Consider the following 14,281-nt stretch of genomic DNA (forward strand, 5'->3'; position numbering starts at 1 on the left):
ACTTCCCCTCATTCTCTCCCCTCACTTCCCTGCCTTCTGCTCACTTCCTCTTTACCACAACATGCTGACTGAGCACATTCCTGCAGTCTGACAGATCTGTCACTACCTGAGGCCCGCCGTCCTTGTGCTCTGCCAGCCTGCGCGTGTCTTTGAGCAGCAGAACTTCGTCGTTCTTGAGGCCCTGAACGTGGAGGGACCTAAGAAGCTCACACAGCCCTCCTGGCATAGATAGCAGAGCCTGGGGCAGAGGAAGAGGAAGACACAGAGGCACATTAGCTTGTAGCTCAAATGCTAAAGTGGAAGACCTAAGACCTAAAAGTGTGACCCAATGTCCATAACTATAAGTCTATAAGCAGGACATTCAGTGTTTTATCATCACTCATGTCTGTAACTCTGAGAGCGTACCTGTTGGGTGACATCTTCCCCTTCACACTGACCGGGCAGACACACAAAATGAATCTGGAAGAGCACAGCTGATGGTCAGTATTAATGCATCTTGTGTTCGAATATGGCTGAGCTGCTGTTTGTGTGACAAACCTCTGTCAGTCTTGTGGTGTCTCTGCTTGGCAGCTCCAGGCCAACGCTGCATAGCTCCTTTTTATTCCTAAAGAGGCTCTTCACACACTGCGCCCCGCTGTCACGCACAGTCTGCAAACACACAGGCAGTGTTTTTAAACCCCAGCATATGGTTTCCCAACAGCAATAATGAGAAACCAATGTGTATGCATTCGTCCGTCACTGTAGCATGCATGAAAGATCAATGAGAAACAGTGTTTGGTACATTTCCTTTTATGTATCTGCCTGCTTTCACACGTGACTTTAATATAGATCCTTACTAATCACATTAGATTCAAATTGACATTTGAAAGCACATCTCACCGCATTAGAAACCGCATTAAACATCTTGCAACTACTGACCACAAGCACACAAAACAGGCAGTTAAAAACAAATCAGACAAACAACTCAGACAAGATCTTATGCATTTTACAATAATATCAACACTATAAGTGGAAGTAAGATGCAGCCGTCAGTGTCATGTGAGCCAGCTCAATCTGACTTCAATTTATCCTGCAGAAATACTTTTTAATAACAAATACAAATAAATAAAAACCTCATGTCCGCCTGTCACGATAACTACTTCTGTTGAACAATGTATTGTCCCATTAATAATTGCGATTGACAATATTATTGTCATTTTAAGGCCATTTTATGCCACTGATATAATGATAGTATGATATCATAATAATGTAGCCAACAAACAAAACTAAGTGAAGCCTGTTGTGACTAACTGACAAGCTTAGCGAAGCTCCAGGAACACCGTTGTTCCCTTCGTAACGTGGCCAGTGTGCTGCGGTCGGCCCTCAGACGTGGACAGCTGAGGAGCCATGCGGTTTGCTGGTGGGTTTACAGAGTCGAGGATGAAGTTGTTCGAGGGCAAAACTACAAAGGACAGACTGGGTTGGCGAGCTAATGACTGTCAGGACTGAGCCTGTTCCACTCCACAAGTGCAGCTGCAGGCTACTGGTGAGCTACGCTGTGTCGTCTTTTAAGTGTTGTTTTATTTTTCTCCAGACTTTCCCAAGTAGGCGAGGGAAAAATAGAATTACCCCTTTGCGGTTGTATGCCTCTGCAGATTAGTCAAGTTGCACTTACAGTTTACATCCATGTCTGTGAAAACATGGATGCTTCACACACATCTTCCCCCAGCAGCACAAAAGATCTATACAATCAGCACAGTTTCAAGGTGGACACCCGAGATTAGAGTCACAAATTCAGTATGTGACCAAATGATGTTAAAATGTTTTTGCAGAATTTGATGATGCCACAGTGGAGCTGACCTTTGCCATTTTGGATATAATATATTATCACATCATCATTTTATCGCCTCCCTCATTATGTCTATGATAGACGTAGGCGTTGGCAAGGTAACGTTACGCGAGCGGTTACGTCAGTCGGAGGCCTCCACGTGGGGAAGACAGACAGGACACTCGGCAAATTAACCCTTCGCTAAGCCTCTCCCTTAAACAGTCACTGTCCAATCCTACGTTAGCAACCATGTGTAGCAACCGAGAGGTCCGTCAAGCTTTCAGCAGAACTTATATGCCGAAGCAGCGTGCATACGGCAACGTTACCTTCAAGTCCAACACCTGATACCCAAAAAGTGTCGAAGGTGGTGTTGAATTTTTCCCCTTCCCCAAGCCCAAGACCAAAGAAAAGCGTAAAATTTCCAGAAAGGTAAGTGTTGCTTTAATTGAGTCCAGGTGGACGTTTGTGCCAAAGTTGAAGAAATTCCCTCAAGGAATTCTTGAGATATCACATTCACAAGAATGAGACATATATATGCACGAACAACCCGTGCACATCATGCCTCCAGCCATGGCTACCAACGGCGTGAAGGCATAAAAAAGGTAGAAAATCCTGCTATTCATTCTGACATCACGTTAGCTAAAATGTTGGTGACATTCTTATGTAAACAAACACAACCAGTAATATCAAGGGCAGCAAAATGATGGAGGTCATGTCCATATATTATACGATAGATCGATAAGGTTATTATCGTGACATGTGATGTACTGGCAGCCATGAAGAATCACTGGAGTGTCGGGCAGATTGTTAATGATCGATAGCTGCAGAGTAAAATGCAGTGATCCTGCAGACAAACCTCTTTCCGGACTGAGGTCCTGGACCTTATGGGGACTCCTCTAATACGTGCACAGGCATCCATCGCAACAGGGAGCTGGGTGGCTGACTGGCCGCTCACCTGGAAGTAGAAAGAGAATGACAGTTAGTGACTTGGCAAAACAAGTTTAGAGAATCAGGCCAAACCACTAAAATGAGGAACTTCAGAGTTATATCATCACTTTCAGTCTCACAGCTGAGCCTCGTGTCTGAGGCTCTCTCTTCTTAGTTCCATCAAGAATCCTCAGCAAGTTAAACAAAACTTAAGTGTCCAACATGAACTCTCTGCTGCTCTGATTCAGCTCAACACAGCAACAATCACATGACAAAGCAATGACGAGACCCGTGCTATTAGTAAACAAAGAGATGTCACACTCTGTCTCTACCTACTGCTACACAAATACGTGCCAAAATAGGAAGCATGATGTGACAGAGTCACTCGTTTACATGCAACAAAGAGCCACGTCACGCCACCTGTGCCATTCGCTTAATTACTGAACCAACAGTTATCAATAGCTCGAGCCTGTGAAGCAGATCATACAACATATCACCACAGGAGGCAATACAGTTCTGGATTGTGCTCTAAATCTTTCAGATGTTTCAGCCAAGCTTCTAGACCACAATTCTTCAGACCCGTGTGAAAATAACATGAATCCAGCTTTTAAAAGTAGGCCTAGACTTGTCCTGCTGGTGAGGATAAGCTACAGTAGGCCTCACGTCTTTGATATTCTTTAAACAGTCAGGCCTGCGTCAAAGATCAAACAGCGAGGCAAGAGAACAGGGGTGTGTGCTCTGAGCAGGGGAAACACACTCTGTAAGCAGCATGAGAGAGCGGGTAAAGGAGGCAAAATATTTACAGTGTACAAGAAGGAAAAGTTTCCCAAGAAATCCAAGCCTCTCCTTTGAGGTACGGTCCAAAGCGGCGAGATGAGTCTAGACACAGGCAGGCGGTCCTATTGATCAGCCCATCCTGCATCCTGAGAACCAGAGGGGTAAAGTACATGCCAATGGCTTCCTCTGGTGATCCAGGACCTCCTAGCTTCTCATGGGTGCTTTGGTGGGCTGTACAAAAACAACACATCCAGCCACTGCTGCTTAACCTCAACTATGCAGTACATCCCAGTGCACTCACAAGGCAGGCAGGCACAATGACGTCTATTATGGCCATCTCGAACAGAGATGAGCAACATTAAATACTCGGTTAAATTTAAGATGTTAAGTTCACAGTTTAGCATTCAGTGGTGCAGTGCATGACAATCACCTTAACAGACCTGTATCACCACCTTGTGCAACTGATGCGGTCACATAATGCCACATGTATTTGGTTTTAGGCATGTCATGGAAAAACTGCAATTAAGTCTAACTCAGTTTAGGTTTAAACAAATCCTCAAGGGCTGATTCATCACACTAATTTAGACAAAAATGTAATGAGGCTCAGCCAAACCTGCCGAAGGATTGTGACGGGGTGTTTGCGATCATCTCAGGACAGAGACAGCAAAACAACCTGCCAAGGGCACAAACTGTGTAGTCTAAAATCTTGTTTGATTGGGAGCTGATGTGGGCCAAATTCTGAGTGTGGGTGGGCGGAAGGATAGATAAACAGAGACTGGGAGAGAGAAGCACAGCCGGGAGGACATGAGAAAAACTCACAGTGAGCTGTGAGACCAAACACCGGTCTCTCATGAGGTGCAGGTGATATCAGTGGAGCAGACGAGAGAATATAACATTACAGGGGAAATCCACTCTAAAACAGAATTCATAACAATGTGGAGACAAATGTTGGAGCTGGAGATGCTCTATAAATGTTCTGCAACTATTATAAATGTTGATTAGCGTCACTTTCAACCATTCTTTTCCTAGTTCCAGCTTCTAATTAGGAATTTTCCACAGCAAACAAAGCAGGAAAAGCACAGGTGTTACTGATAACATGAATGATGGCTCCCTTCAATTCAAGTGGCCCAGTGTGCCGTGACAGTGTTACAGTGAGCCAACATGGACAATACCAGGACCCTGAACCTGAAGTCCAATGAAGTCATCATTACTTTTGATCATTTACACCTTTTAGTGTCAAATGTCTTACTTAGAAAAAGCCAGTTGTGACGATTTATTGATTTTCTTTATCTTATGTGACAGGCATTAAAGGTCCAGTGTGGAGGATTAAAAACCTCCTACACATCTGGAATCAGAAATAAGGTTAACACGCAATAAGTTGTCAGAGAAAATATGTAGGCACACATTTAGAGGTGCTGGGCAGTCAACCCATCTGCGATGAGCCATGTAACATGAGAAAAACACTGATGTGAAGCTGCTTTATGTAATGTTTTCTCAGTTTTAACCACCTGGTCCATTTGTTTTGGAGAGGAAGAGACCTCTGCTGATAATACAGCTCCCAGTAAAAACCTACTGAACAATGAACACAGAGGATATCAAACTAGGAGCAGCTTGTTGCACTCTGCAATCCTCGCCACTGGATGCCACTAAACCTCCCTCAGTCTTACACACTGTTCCTGTAAATTGCATTAGGAGAACCACCTTGTGCTTCAAAAAATAGACCTTTTCACAGAAGATATTTTGACATGTCATAGTAGGAAATGCACAGGTGTATTCAATAACAACACTGATAGCTGCATGCCACTTGAGCTGGACAACTGGTATTGTCTATGCTGGTACTGGGCTTGTTCGAGATGAGCAGATTTGATTACTGGCGATCGCCGCACAACGCATGCTGGCTAGATTTGTGTCTGACTTCATCCCGACGTGCTCTGACGTCATGCAAAAGTGGACAACAATATTCTTGCAAGACTGAGGCGGCTGCAAGACCCAGGGCATGATGGGAAACGCCTGGCTCTCTCCTGATCTAACAGCTGATTGGTTTAGATGTTGACTCAGCAGGATGACGTTCTATATAAACTTTCATTTTTGCTGAATTTCAGAGATTTAGATGTTACCTGTCTGACTTGAAGATTCATTCTGTGAACAGAGTACATGTTGTGTGACTGATGGTGAGGTTAAGTCCTCAAAGACTAAATATATTCATCATGAACTATACATAGTCGACTCTACTGTATATTAAGATTGGACTGTTTTAATTATTCAAGTATTTGGCGACACAAAGACTTGTGGTCAGGGGGGATGTGAGGATGCTCAAAATAACATTTGTACAGATGTGAAATCCTGACTGTATCTGATTTTTAAAGAATGCTGTTGCAGCAGCAAACTGATATATGATGCTGACGTTTATAAGAGTACATGTAAAACTGAGGTTGAACCATAACCATAAATTACACATCGCCTGTAAAGTATTGTTATAAGCTACTCTAACATTATTTTAAACAATTGGAGACTGCGGACAAACTGATATATAAGTCTAATAACATTTGCGATAAATCTGCATCAGGTCTATCAGGATGTGAGTGTTTCTGTAACTTCTGTACAGACTGAAGGCTGCTGGAAACCGTCGGGAAACTGTCCGATTTCAGCGCGGCTTTTTGTCACTGTGTCCTGCTGCAGCCACCTGATCTCGTCCACACTCCAGACGAGGCACAGCTCATCTCGAACACGCCTACTGGGACACTTAGAGGAACTGAGACATGGTTAATGTGATCAGTTTCACCTGTCCTTTCCCTACAATGACAAGTCAAAATATCTGCTGTGAGAAAGGTCCTTTGTGTTTGGCATTTTTCAGTATTTTATGACATTTAAATGACATAATCAAGAACATAAAAGGAGATTAATTGATAACGCATTCATTAATAATTGTAACCCCTTATACTGTTGGGGGTCATGGGTGACTGGAGCCAGGGGTTCACCCTGGACAGGTCACCAGACTATCACAGGGCTGACACATAGAGACAGACAACCATTCACACTCACATTCACACCTACGGACAATTTAGAGTCACCAATTAACCTGCATGTCTTTGGACTGTGGGAGGAACTGGAGCACCTGGAGGAAACCCACGCTGACACAGGGAGAACATGCAAACTCAACACAGCCAACACCCTGGGTTCGAACCAGGCCTGGAGAACATGCAAACTCAACACAGCCAACACCCTGGGTTCGAACCAGGCCTTCTTGCTGTGAGGCAACAATGCTAACCACTGCTCCACCGTGCCACCTAATTGATAATGAGAAGAATAACTGCACCCTGCTCCATAAAGCCCAACTGATCTGCTAAGACACAATGTGGATGCATCGTCTCAAAACAAAATCCTTTGATGCATTAAACATTGTCATTGTGAAAGGCTACACATCTTAAAAATGTCAACTAATGATGTCATACTGTTAAATCACAAGTCTCCACCCACCTGCATTCAGCGTTGCCAGGTGTGCGATAATTACTGTATTTGTACGATAATTTGGCCCTCTGTACGATCAGTAATCCCAAAAAAGGCCAAATGTACAATAATTTGACCATTTCATGAATGTGTGGTTGTAAACAGTATGCCAGAGTTTTTTGTGAGCCCTGAAGGCATCTGTTCGCATGTGACATGTTTCCAGCCAATCGCACTTTGCTTAGCGTGAGATACGGGTGACGTTTGTCTCTGAACAATGAGCATGATTGGCTGAATGGTCAGCTGTACCCGCCCCACGAGGCGCTAGGATCTGTCAGGAAGTCGAGCGAGAATGCGATTCAAAACAGAAGAAGAAGAAAAACAGAAGCAAGGAAAATGGAAAAAAAGTAAAAACTAGAGTGAATATATTTGCCTATGGTGCATCAGTAGGATTGTTATTTTGGTTATGACGGACGTACGATAATTTCCCTCAAAATACGATAGTTTGAGTCTCTGGTACGATAATCCTACTTTTCCCACCTGGCAACGCTGCCTGCATTCCTGACTAGACCACTCCCCAAGATTATAAAACTCCACCCTCAAGGACTGTGACTCTTGTCCCTCCAAACATGTCGGTGTGACGTGAGTGCATCTGGACTACTTTGTTAATCCTGAATGTATTATTTAAAGTTAACAGATTGTTTTGTGATATTATTTTAAGATTTCTGAGTTTAAACTGTTGTTAAAAGAAGAAAGGATGCATTTAAGACGCAAGTTAAATGATACCTGATTTATTAATATCATTTTCAATATTATTCTTTAAAATTATGCAGAGTGGTAACACTTCCTTTTTAATATTCCTCATTGTAGAAAAATCATCCGACAGCCACCGTAGAACCGTTCAATTACCCTGTGTCTGCAATAAAATGTTGTAGCAGCTCCCTGGATCCTGTGGTTGCATGTGCACCCCATCATCAGATGCTCTATGAACCAGCAGCAGCATATACAGATTTTACACATGCATTCAAGTCTCAGACACTGACCTGACAGCCCAGCACACCTTGCACAGCACCATGCAAACTCTATTTTAGGGTGGTCTTTCCCTTTAAATGTCACCACAGTGTTGGTCTGTGTGATCTCTGCTGAACACAACGTTCCCTCACCCACAGACACACAGAGCTAAACAACACCAGAGCCACTTTATATGCAAGAAATTATGCTGTCACTAAACACTGTGTGCAACAAAATCACCATCCACATGTCATTTGCATCATCAACACTGCAGCACGACACGACATGACTTGTTGAATGACTGGATGTTACATGCTACACGACTATTTACGTTACCAGAGGCCTGACTGGCAGCTGGAGCTGGTGCTGGGTGTTTGGGGGAGCAGCTAACTTAGCTAAAGCTGCAGCCTGTCTGTCTGGTACCCGCAGCAGCAGCAGCAGCAGCAGCACAGCAGGCCACACAGGAGCCACACGCACTGTGGATGCTGCTGATGTTGATCCACGACCACTCAGGCTCTGAGCTACCACAACACACACACGGCTAGCTCTCTGTCACATCACACACACGTATCAGCTCATAACAGATCGTTACAAAACACGTAACAACATTCATCCGCTGCCATGTTAACCGCCCTGCTAGGTGACAGGCTGTCAATCACCGGGCTAACAGCGGAACCAGGCCGCGGTCGGCTCGGTCTGTGATGTCACCTTATTGTCGTGAGCTAACACTGTTAGCCACCAAGCTAGCAACAGCGTTAAAGGTATATTAAAATAGCTACCCGACAACAATGTGTGGTCACTGGCTGTGTAGTCAGAACATAGCTGTTTGTCGTTATGAAGTCATTTTACCTCACGGCTCGGTGTCGGACTCCAGCAGCGCTGACGGTAGCCGCTGTGTTTGGTGGGCGGACCGAGGACGATTCGTCCGGTTTGAACCGCTCTTGCTAACGTTAAAGGGAAACTACACCCGTTTTCAAAATTTCATACATGTTATTTCTATAGTCTAAGACAGTCCAAAAATATTCGTTAACATGAACTACTCGCTCACAAAACCAAAACATTAGAGTGCTAAAACTCAAATTTGATGTCATAGTGCAGGGGTCCAAACTGTTTTGAATGGGGGCCAGACTAGGTACTGTAAAAATACCTGGGGGCAGCTGCTTCTGTCATTAAATGGGATATTTTCAAATATCACAAACAAAACAAATGCAATTGTTTCATCTTTCATTGAAAATGTACTCAACTTTCCATTACTCCTGCAAGTGGCTGCCCTCAATAGCTATGTTTCCATCCAAAAGTGATTTGAATCATTGGGCAATGCACATTAAAAGAAATACGAATCCTGTGTGTTTCCATTAAATGTACGGTCTTTGGTGAGTTTTCCGCAGAACCGGAAACAAAACAAGTCTCACATTCTTCTTCTTCTACGTTTTCTGGCGGTTGGCAACCAGCTGGTAAATGCATTACCGCCTTCCCGACCCGGAGTGTGGATATCACCATGGAAAGAGGTGCGCTAAGTCAGACTTAATTCGAACATAACTGTTTCCATCCCCCGTTTTGCGAATCAATATTTCTTTGAATCAACCAAAACGCGGCTAAAGCGAGCGTATTTTAGTTTGTGTGAATCAGGGGATTTTAATTCAAATTTTGGCATTTCCATCATAATTTTCCGATGCGATACTTCTAGATGCGCATCTAAACAGCATGATGGAAACATGGCTACTGTCGACCTTACGCTTCTTTGCCATGGCCATGTCTGCTACCTATCGGGAAATATCTGCTGTTGCGGTTGCTCTTTTAACTACGTGGCCTGGATAGTTACTTTATCTTCTATGTTTTCATTCTTGTACATTGTATATTGCCCCTGTAAAGCTCTTTGTAAACTGTGTCTGTGAAATGGGCTGTATAATTAAATTTTACTTACCTACCTGCTGATTATAAACACACATTCATTCTGTCTTCATTGTTCCTACTTGATTCATTTCTACAAACTGTATGATAGTCCTGCCATTGTGAGGTGAAGAGAAAAAATACAAAGTGACCTTGCTTGTTTAACCAGTATGTGTGGCCGACCACATACTGTATATGTTGAAAATCAAGCTGAGGGCTGTTTATAATTGGCTCTCAGGCCGGACTTTGGACATGCCTGTTCTTTGGGTATAAAATCTGAAAGTGCTCCACAGACAATGAATTGGGAAAGATGTTATGGGTGATGCTGAGAGCTCCTAGGGGAATGTTCTGAGTTTATGGGTGTCCACCAAAGTGTTTTTCCCACCTGAAAATGCCTTGTGTTCCTCAGGAAGTGCCCAGCTGGAAGCGTTTGAGAGCATTTTGAAGGCATGGCATTTTTTCAGCTGAGGAGCTTTGGCGGCATCTGGTTGCTATGATATGAAATCATCAGAAGTAAACATGTCGGCACAAGGTAGAGTTCTTTGTTTGGATGAAGGGAAGACTGAAGTGTGCAGGGAGATAGGACAGACCCCCTGTATAATGTATATATATCCAGTATATTAACAAATTTCTCCTCCATTCTTGTTGTTGTTCAGCACTTGTACATGTAAGATGTGACGGTTTGACTTCACGGTAGGCTGTATGTCAATCCTCCCCTGTGACTGAATGGGTTAATACTGATTTAACTTTCCTAAGCCAAAATAACATATCAGAATTCTTCATTTAGGTGATGTTCTCCTTTAAGGTAATCTAAGGGAAGCAACAGTTTGCCTGTCTTGGTTTTCCCACTATTCCCTTCGTTATTCCCGTTTTACAAATAAAAGTTGGTAGGATACATGGTTGTTATGCATAATAAATACTGTATCAGACCTCTTTGCCAGTATATGGCAACATGGTGTTCATTGCTGATAGAGACAGGACCGTAACTCAACCTATTTTCAGCATTTCGTTGGGTAAAATACTTCTTCCCCCCAAGAGCCAGATCTTCCCAATATGTAACTGGATGAGACTGAGAAAACACATATGATTTAACCTCTTACGATTCATTTTAACCGACTCTCAAAAATGAACCGAACTCCCCATTTCCTGTGCATCACCTTCTTCCCATGAAAACAAGAGTATTTGAGGCGTCATCAATCGCACACAGAGAAACCGATCATACGTGTCGCACTCATAGACTGGCACTGTCGAACACAGAACAATCGAACTGCAGTGTGTTTTGTACGGGTTTTATACAGTTTATGGTTTTATAAAAACATTTATGTCTTTATGGAATTTCATTTTATGCCACAGCGGACAAATATATATAAACATACAGTTACAACAGTGGGACAAAAAAAAGAAATTAAAAAAATTCGATATTTATTTATTAAAATCTTGCATGTGGCATAGATTTAAAAACCACTGCTCATGTTTTTGGAAAAATTACGGTAAGTGTACAGGCCTATACATTACAGCACCCATTCTGTAGCTGCTTAAAGCAGATTTATAACACACAATGTACACAGTGTGTACATTTACACAGCCTTCTCACTTAATCTGCTGATGCTATACTCATGTGACATTTAATAGTGTGTAGGTCATTCTTCCCAGGCAATTAATAATGTCTTGAGAATCAGTGAAACGGCCCAAAGCTCTGTGACTGGCGGTGCTAACTGGAACAGAGACATAACTAAGTCTCTGTTGAAAATAATAAAGTTGAAACAAGAGTCATGTATTGATTGGTCCTTTATGGGTCCTTAAATGTGTAGCAAGACCTTGTTAATCAATTTAATAACACTGCAAATTTAAAAACCAAACCGTCTCAGGTGGCTTCCAGCATGCCGTTGATTGTTTGGTAAACCAAAACTGTGTGGCCATATTAAAAAGAACATTGTTTCTCTGTTATTGCCTGAAGGAACTAAGAGATTCACTCAAAATGTTACTCTGTGAGACCTTTAATGGGTTAATAACTCAGGCCTGGCGACTAAATGTTAAAATGGTTTCCCATATTTTCATTTCCTCAACACCACAGATGTTTTCACTTCTTTTATTTCCATGTAGAATTGTCCTGACCGTGCATCGCAGAAAGAAATGCAAGCAAAACCTGCTTGTCCTGGAAACTTTTGCTTAGGCTACTGTGGGCACATCAACAGCCGCAATATATGGAAGTTGGACAGATTCCACGTGCTGCACAACTGTGTTTTTACTTCTCGTGGGAAAAAATGTTGAGGTGACTCCTTGTTGAGGATTGGTGAAACAGAAGCGCCCATTCGCTCTCCTGGTGGAGCAGGCACCCCACGTACAGAGGCCTTGTCTTTGCCACAGCAGCTGCGGATTCATCTCCAACCCACGGCCCTATGCTGCATGTCATCCCTAACCTCGTTCCCTTTCATGTCAATAAACTGTCCTATCAATTAAAGGCAATAAAACCCTGAAAAATGTCTTTAGAAAAAGAACATGTCACTACAGATGAAGCGAGATGACATGAGAAAAAACACTGACTTTAAGTGGAAGGGCTTCAGCAAGAATGCAGAGAAGATGAGAGCGAAGTTTCACCAGAGGAGAGGATGTGGAGAGAAATGCTCAGGGATGTGGGTGTTCCAGAAGAACTTCAAATGTCACAGATGGCCCACAGTCTTAAGTCACAATGTGGCTATTCAACTTCTGGTTTTGAAACTTTGAAATGCCACATGGAATTCGTTTGCCACAAGTCATTTATCCTATGGCACAATACAGAAACTTTGAACAGAAGATCCATTTCATTTAAAAAGGGGGCAACTGCAACTGCTGTGTATAAAAATATATATATCTGCTTACACTCAACTGGAACCCATTTCATCCCCTTGAGATATTCCTCATTTTAAAACCCTGATTCTTTTCCTGGAAGTGAAATCAACACAGAAGGAGGCAAAAACACACTGCATATGTATTTGGTTTTATTGAAGAAGAGAGATATGAATAGGTAGCCTGTTTTAAGGCACCTTAAAAATGTACAACAAAAGCTGAACCATTTATTTATTCAGAATACAAAAATACACATCTCAGTGACTCCAAATCGTAATAAATAGTTAACCATGCATCCTAACCATAAAAAGGCACAGAAAACAGTCACTTAGTAGTCATAAAAATTATCAACTACTTTACCAAAAATCATCCAGATAGTAATACAGGTGACAACTGTAACATTATATTCCAAATGTGAAAACACAATACACATCATGTCATTTAACCTTATAGGCAATAAATATGCAAATCTTGTTTATACCTACATATATATTCTTAAAAATTAAAACTGTGCCATTGTAAACATAATGTAAACAAATGAAACTCACTTTTCTCCCATCACTTTAGGAACCGCGTCAAAAGACTATATGCTATCCCGTCTTTTTGGAGATCCTTGCATGGGTTTCGTTGGTTTTTGAAAACCAGGCAGTTTGCAGCATTATTTACAGACCACTGGAAAACACAGCAAGGGAGAAAAGGTGGCTACTTCCACGCTGTGTGGAAAGGTCAAGCATTCTCTCGCCTGGAGTCTGGGGCCGGAAACACTTGAGATATAGAGAACCCGGCAGACACTTTGGACACACACAGATAATGGAAACAAAGATGGACGCAGCTCAGGGACTGCAACAGTTTTGGTGGATTCAGTTTGGTGACTGGCATGGTGGAGAGTAAATGGATGAGAGGCCAAAACTTAAAGGGATAGTTCAGTTATTTTGAAGTTGGGTTGTATGTGGTATTTATCCACAGACAGTATATTACCCTCAGTTTGGAGAAGCAGGACACATGGAGCATGGAAGGGGAGGGGGCAGCAACAAAATGTATTTTAACCACCTGCAAAAAATCCCAGCTGAGAAAGATCAATATCACTTTTAGTATACGCTATATTTTCACTGCTTCACCTTAATGTCAGACACTGATTTCCAAATGAAAGAAAATGGATGTAGATATATATCGCTCTCTTCAAAGCCAGACTCCATTGAGAAAAACAGTGATTTAATATTGCTGAACACAGGAGCTGCTGGTCTACTGCTGCCTCCATCAGTTAGTTTGTTATTGCTATGGTGTGACTTCGGCTTTTAAAAGAGTTGGTTCGGATTCATCGAAGTCCCATAATAACACAAACTAACTAACTGATAGCAGCAGATGTAGACCAGAAGCTCCTGTGTTCACCGAGCTAAAATTGTAGTTTTCCTCAATGGGGTAAAGCCGTGAAAATATTCTAAATATAACATACACTTAAACTGATACTGATTTTTTTTAGGTGGCTAAAATGTTTGTTGCTGACCCCTCCACAGCAGGACATTGCTAAGCTTTCTGTGTCGTACTCCAGCCTGCTTCTCCAAACTGTAGGTAACTGACTGTGGTACCTAATATAACCCT

General features: G+C 42.4%; 1 protein-coding gene across 4 annotated transcripts in view; it reads right to left on the bottom strand.

Annotated features, from left to right (window-relative positions):
- akap11 (A kinase (PRKA) anchor protein 11) overlaps positions 1-8,889 on the bottom strand; it is a 33,039-nt gene extending 24,150 nt beyond the window's left edge. For 3 of the 4 annotated variants that reach the window (XM_050048693.1, XM_050048692.1, XM_050048689.1), the window contains exons 1-5: positions 8,816-8,889; positions 2,664-2,762; positions 538-648; positions 406-459; positions 107-238 (exon numbers count right to left, since the gene is read on the bottom strand). In XM_050048693.1, the coding sequence (XP_049904650.1) occupies positions 107-238; positions 406-459; positions 538-648; positions 2,664-2,726 (360 nt within the window). In that variant the 5' untranslated portion in view covers positions 2,727-2,762; positions 8,816-8,889. Of the gene's footprint in view, positions 1-106; positions 239-405; positions 460-537; positions 649-2,663; positions 2,763-8,745; positions 8,779-8,815 lie in introns of those variants that run through there. The other variant, XM_050048691.1, reaches the window with a different exon arrangement.
- Between the last annotated feature and the right edge of the window lie 5,392 nt (positions 8,890-14,281).

Source organism: Epinephelus moara, chromosome 7, assembly GCF_006386435.1.
Source record: "Epinephelus moara isolate mb chromosome 7, YSFRI_EMoa_1.0, whole genome shotgun sequence".
Lineage (NCBI taxonomy): Eukaryota > Metazoa > Chordata > Actinopteri > Perciformes > Serranidae > Epinephelus > Epinephelus moara.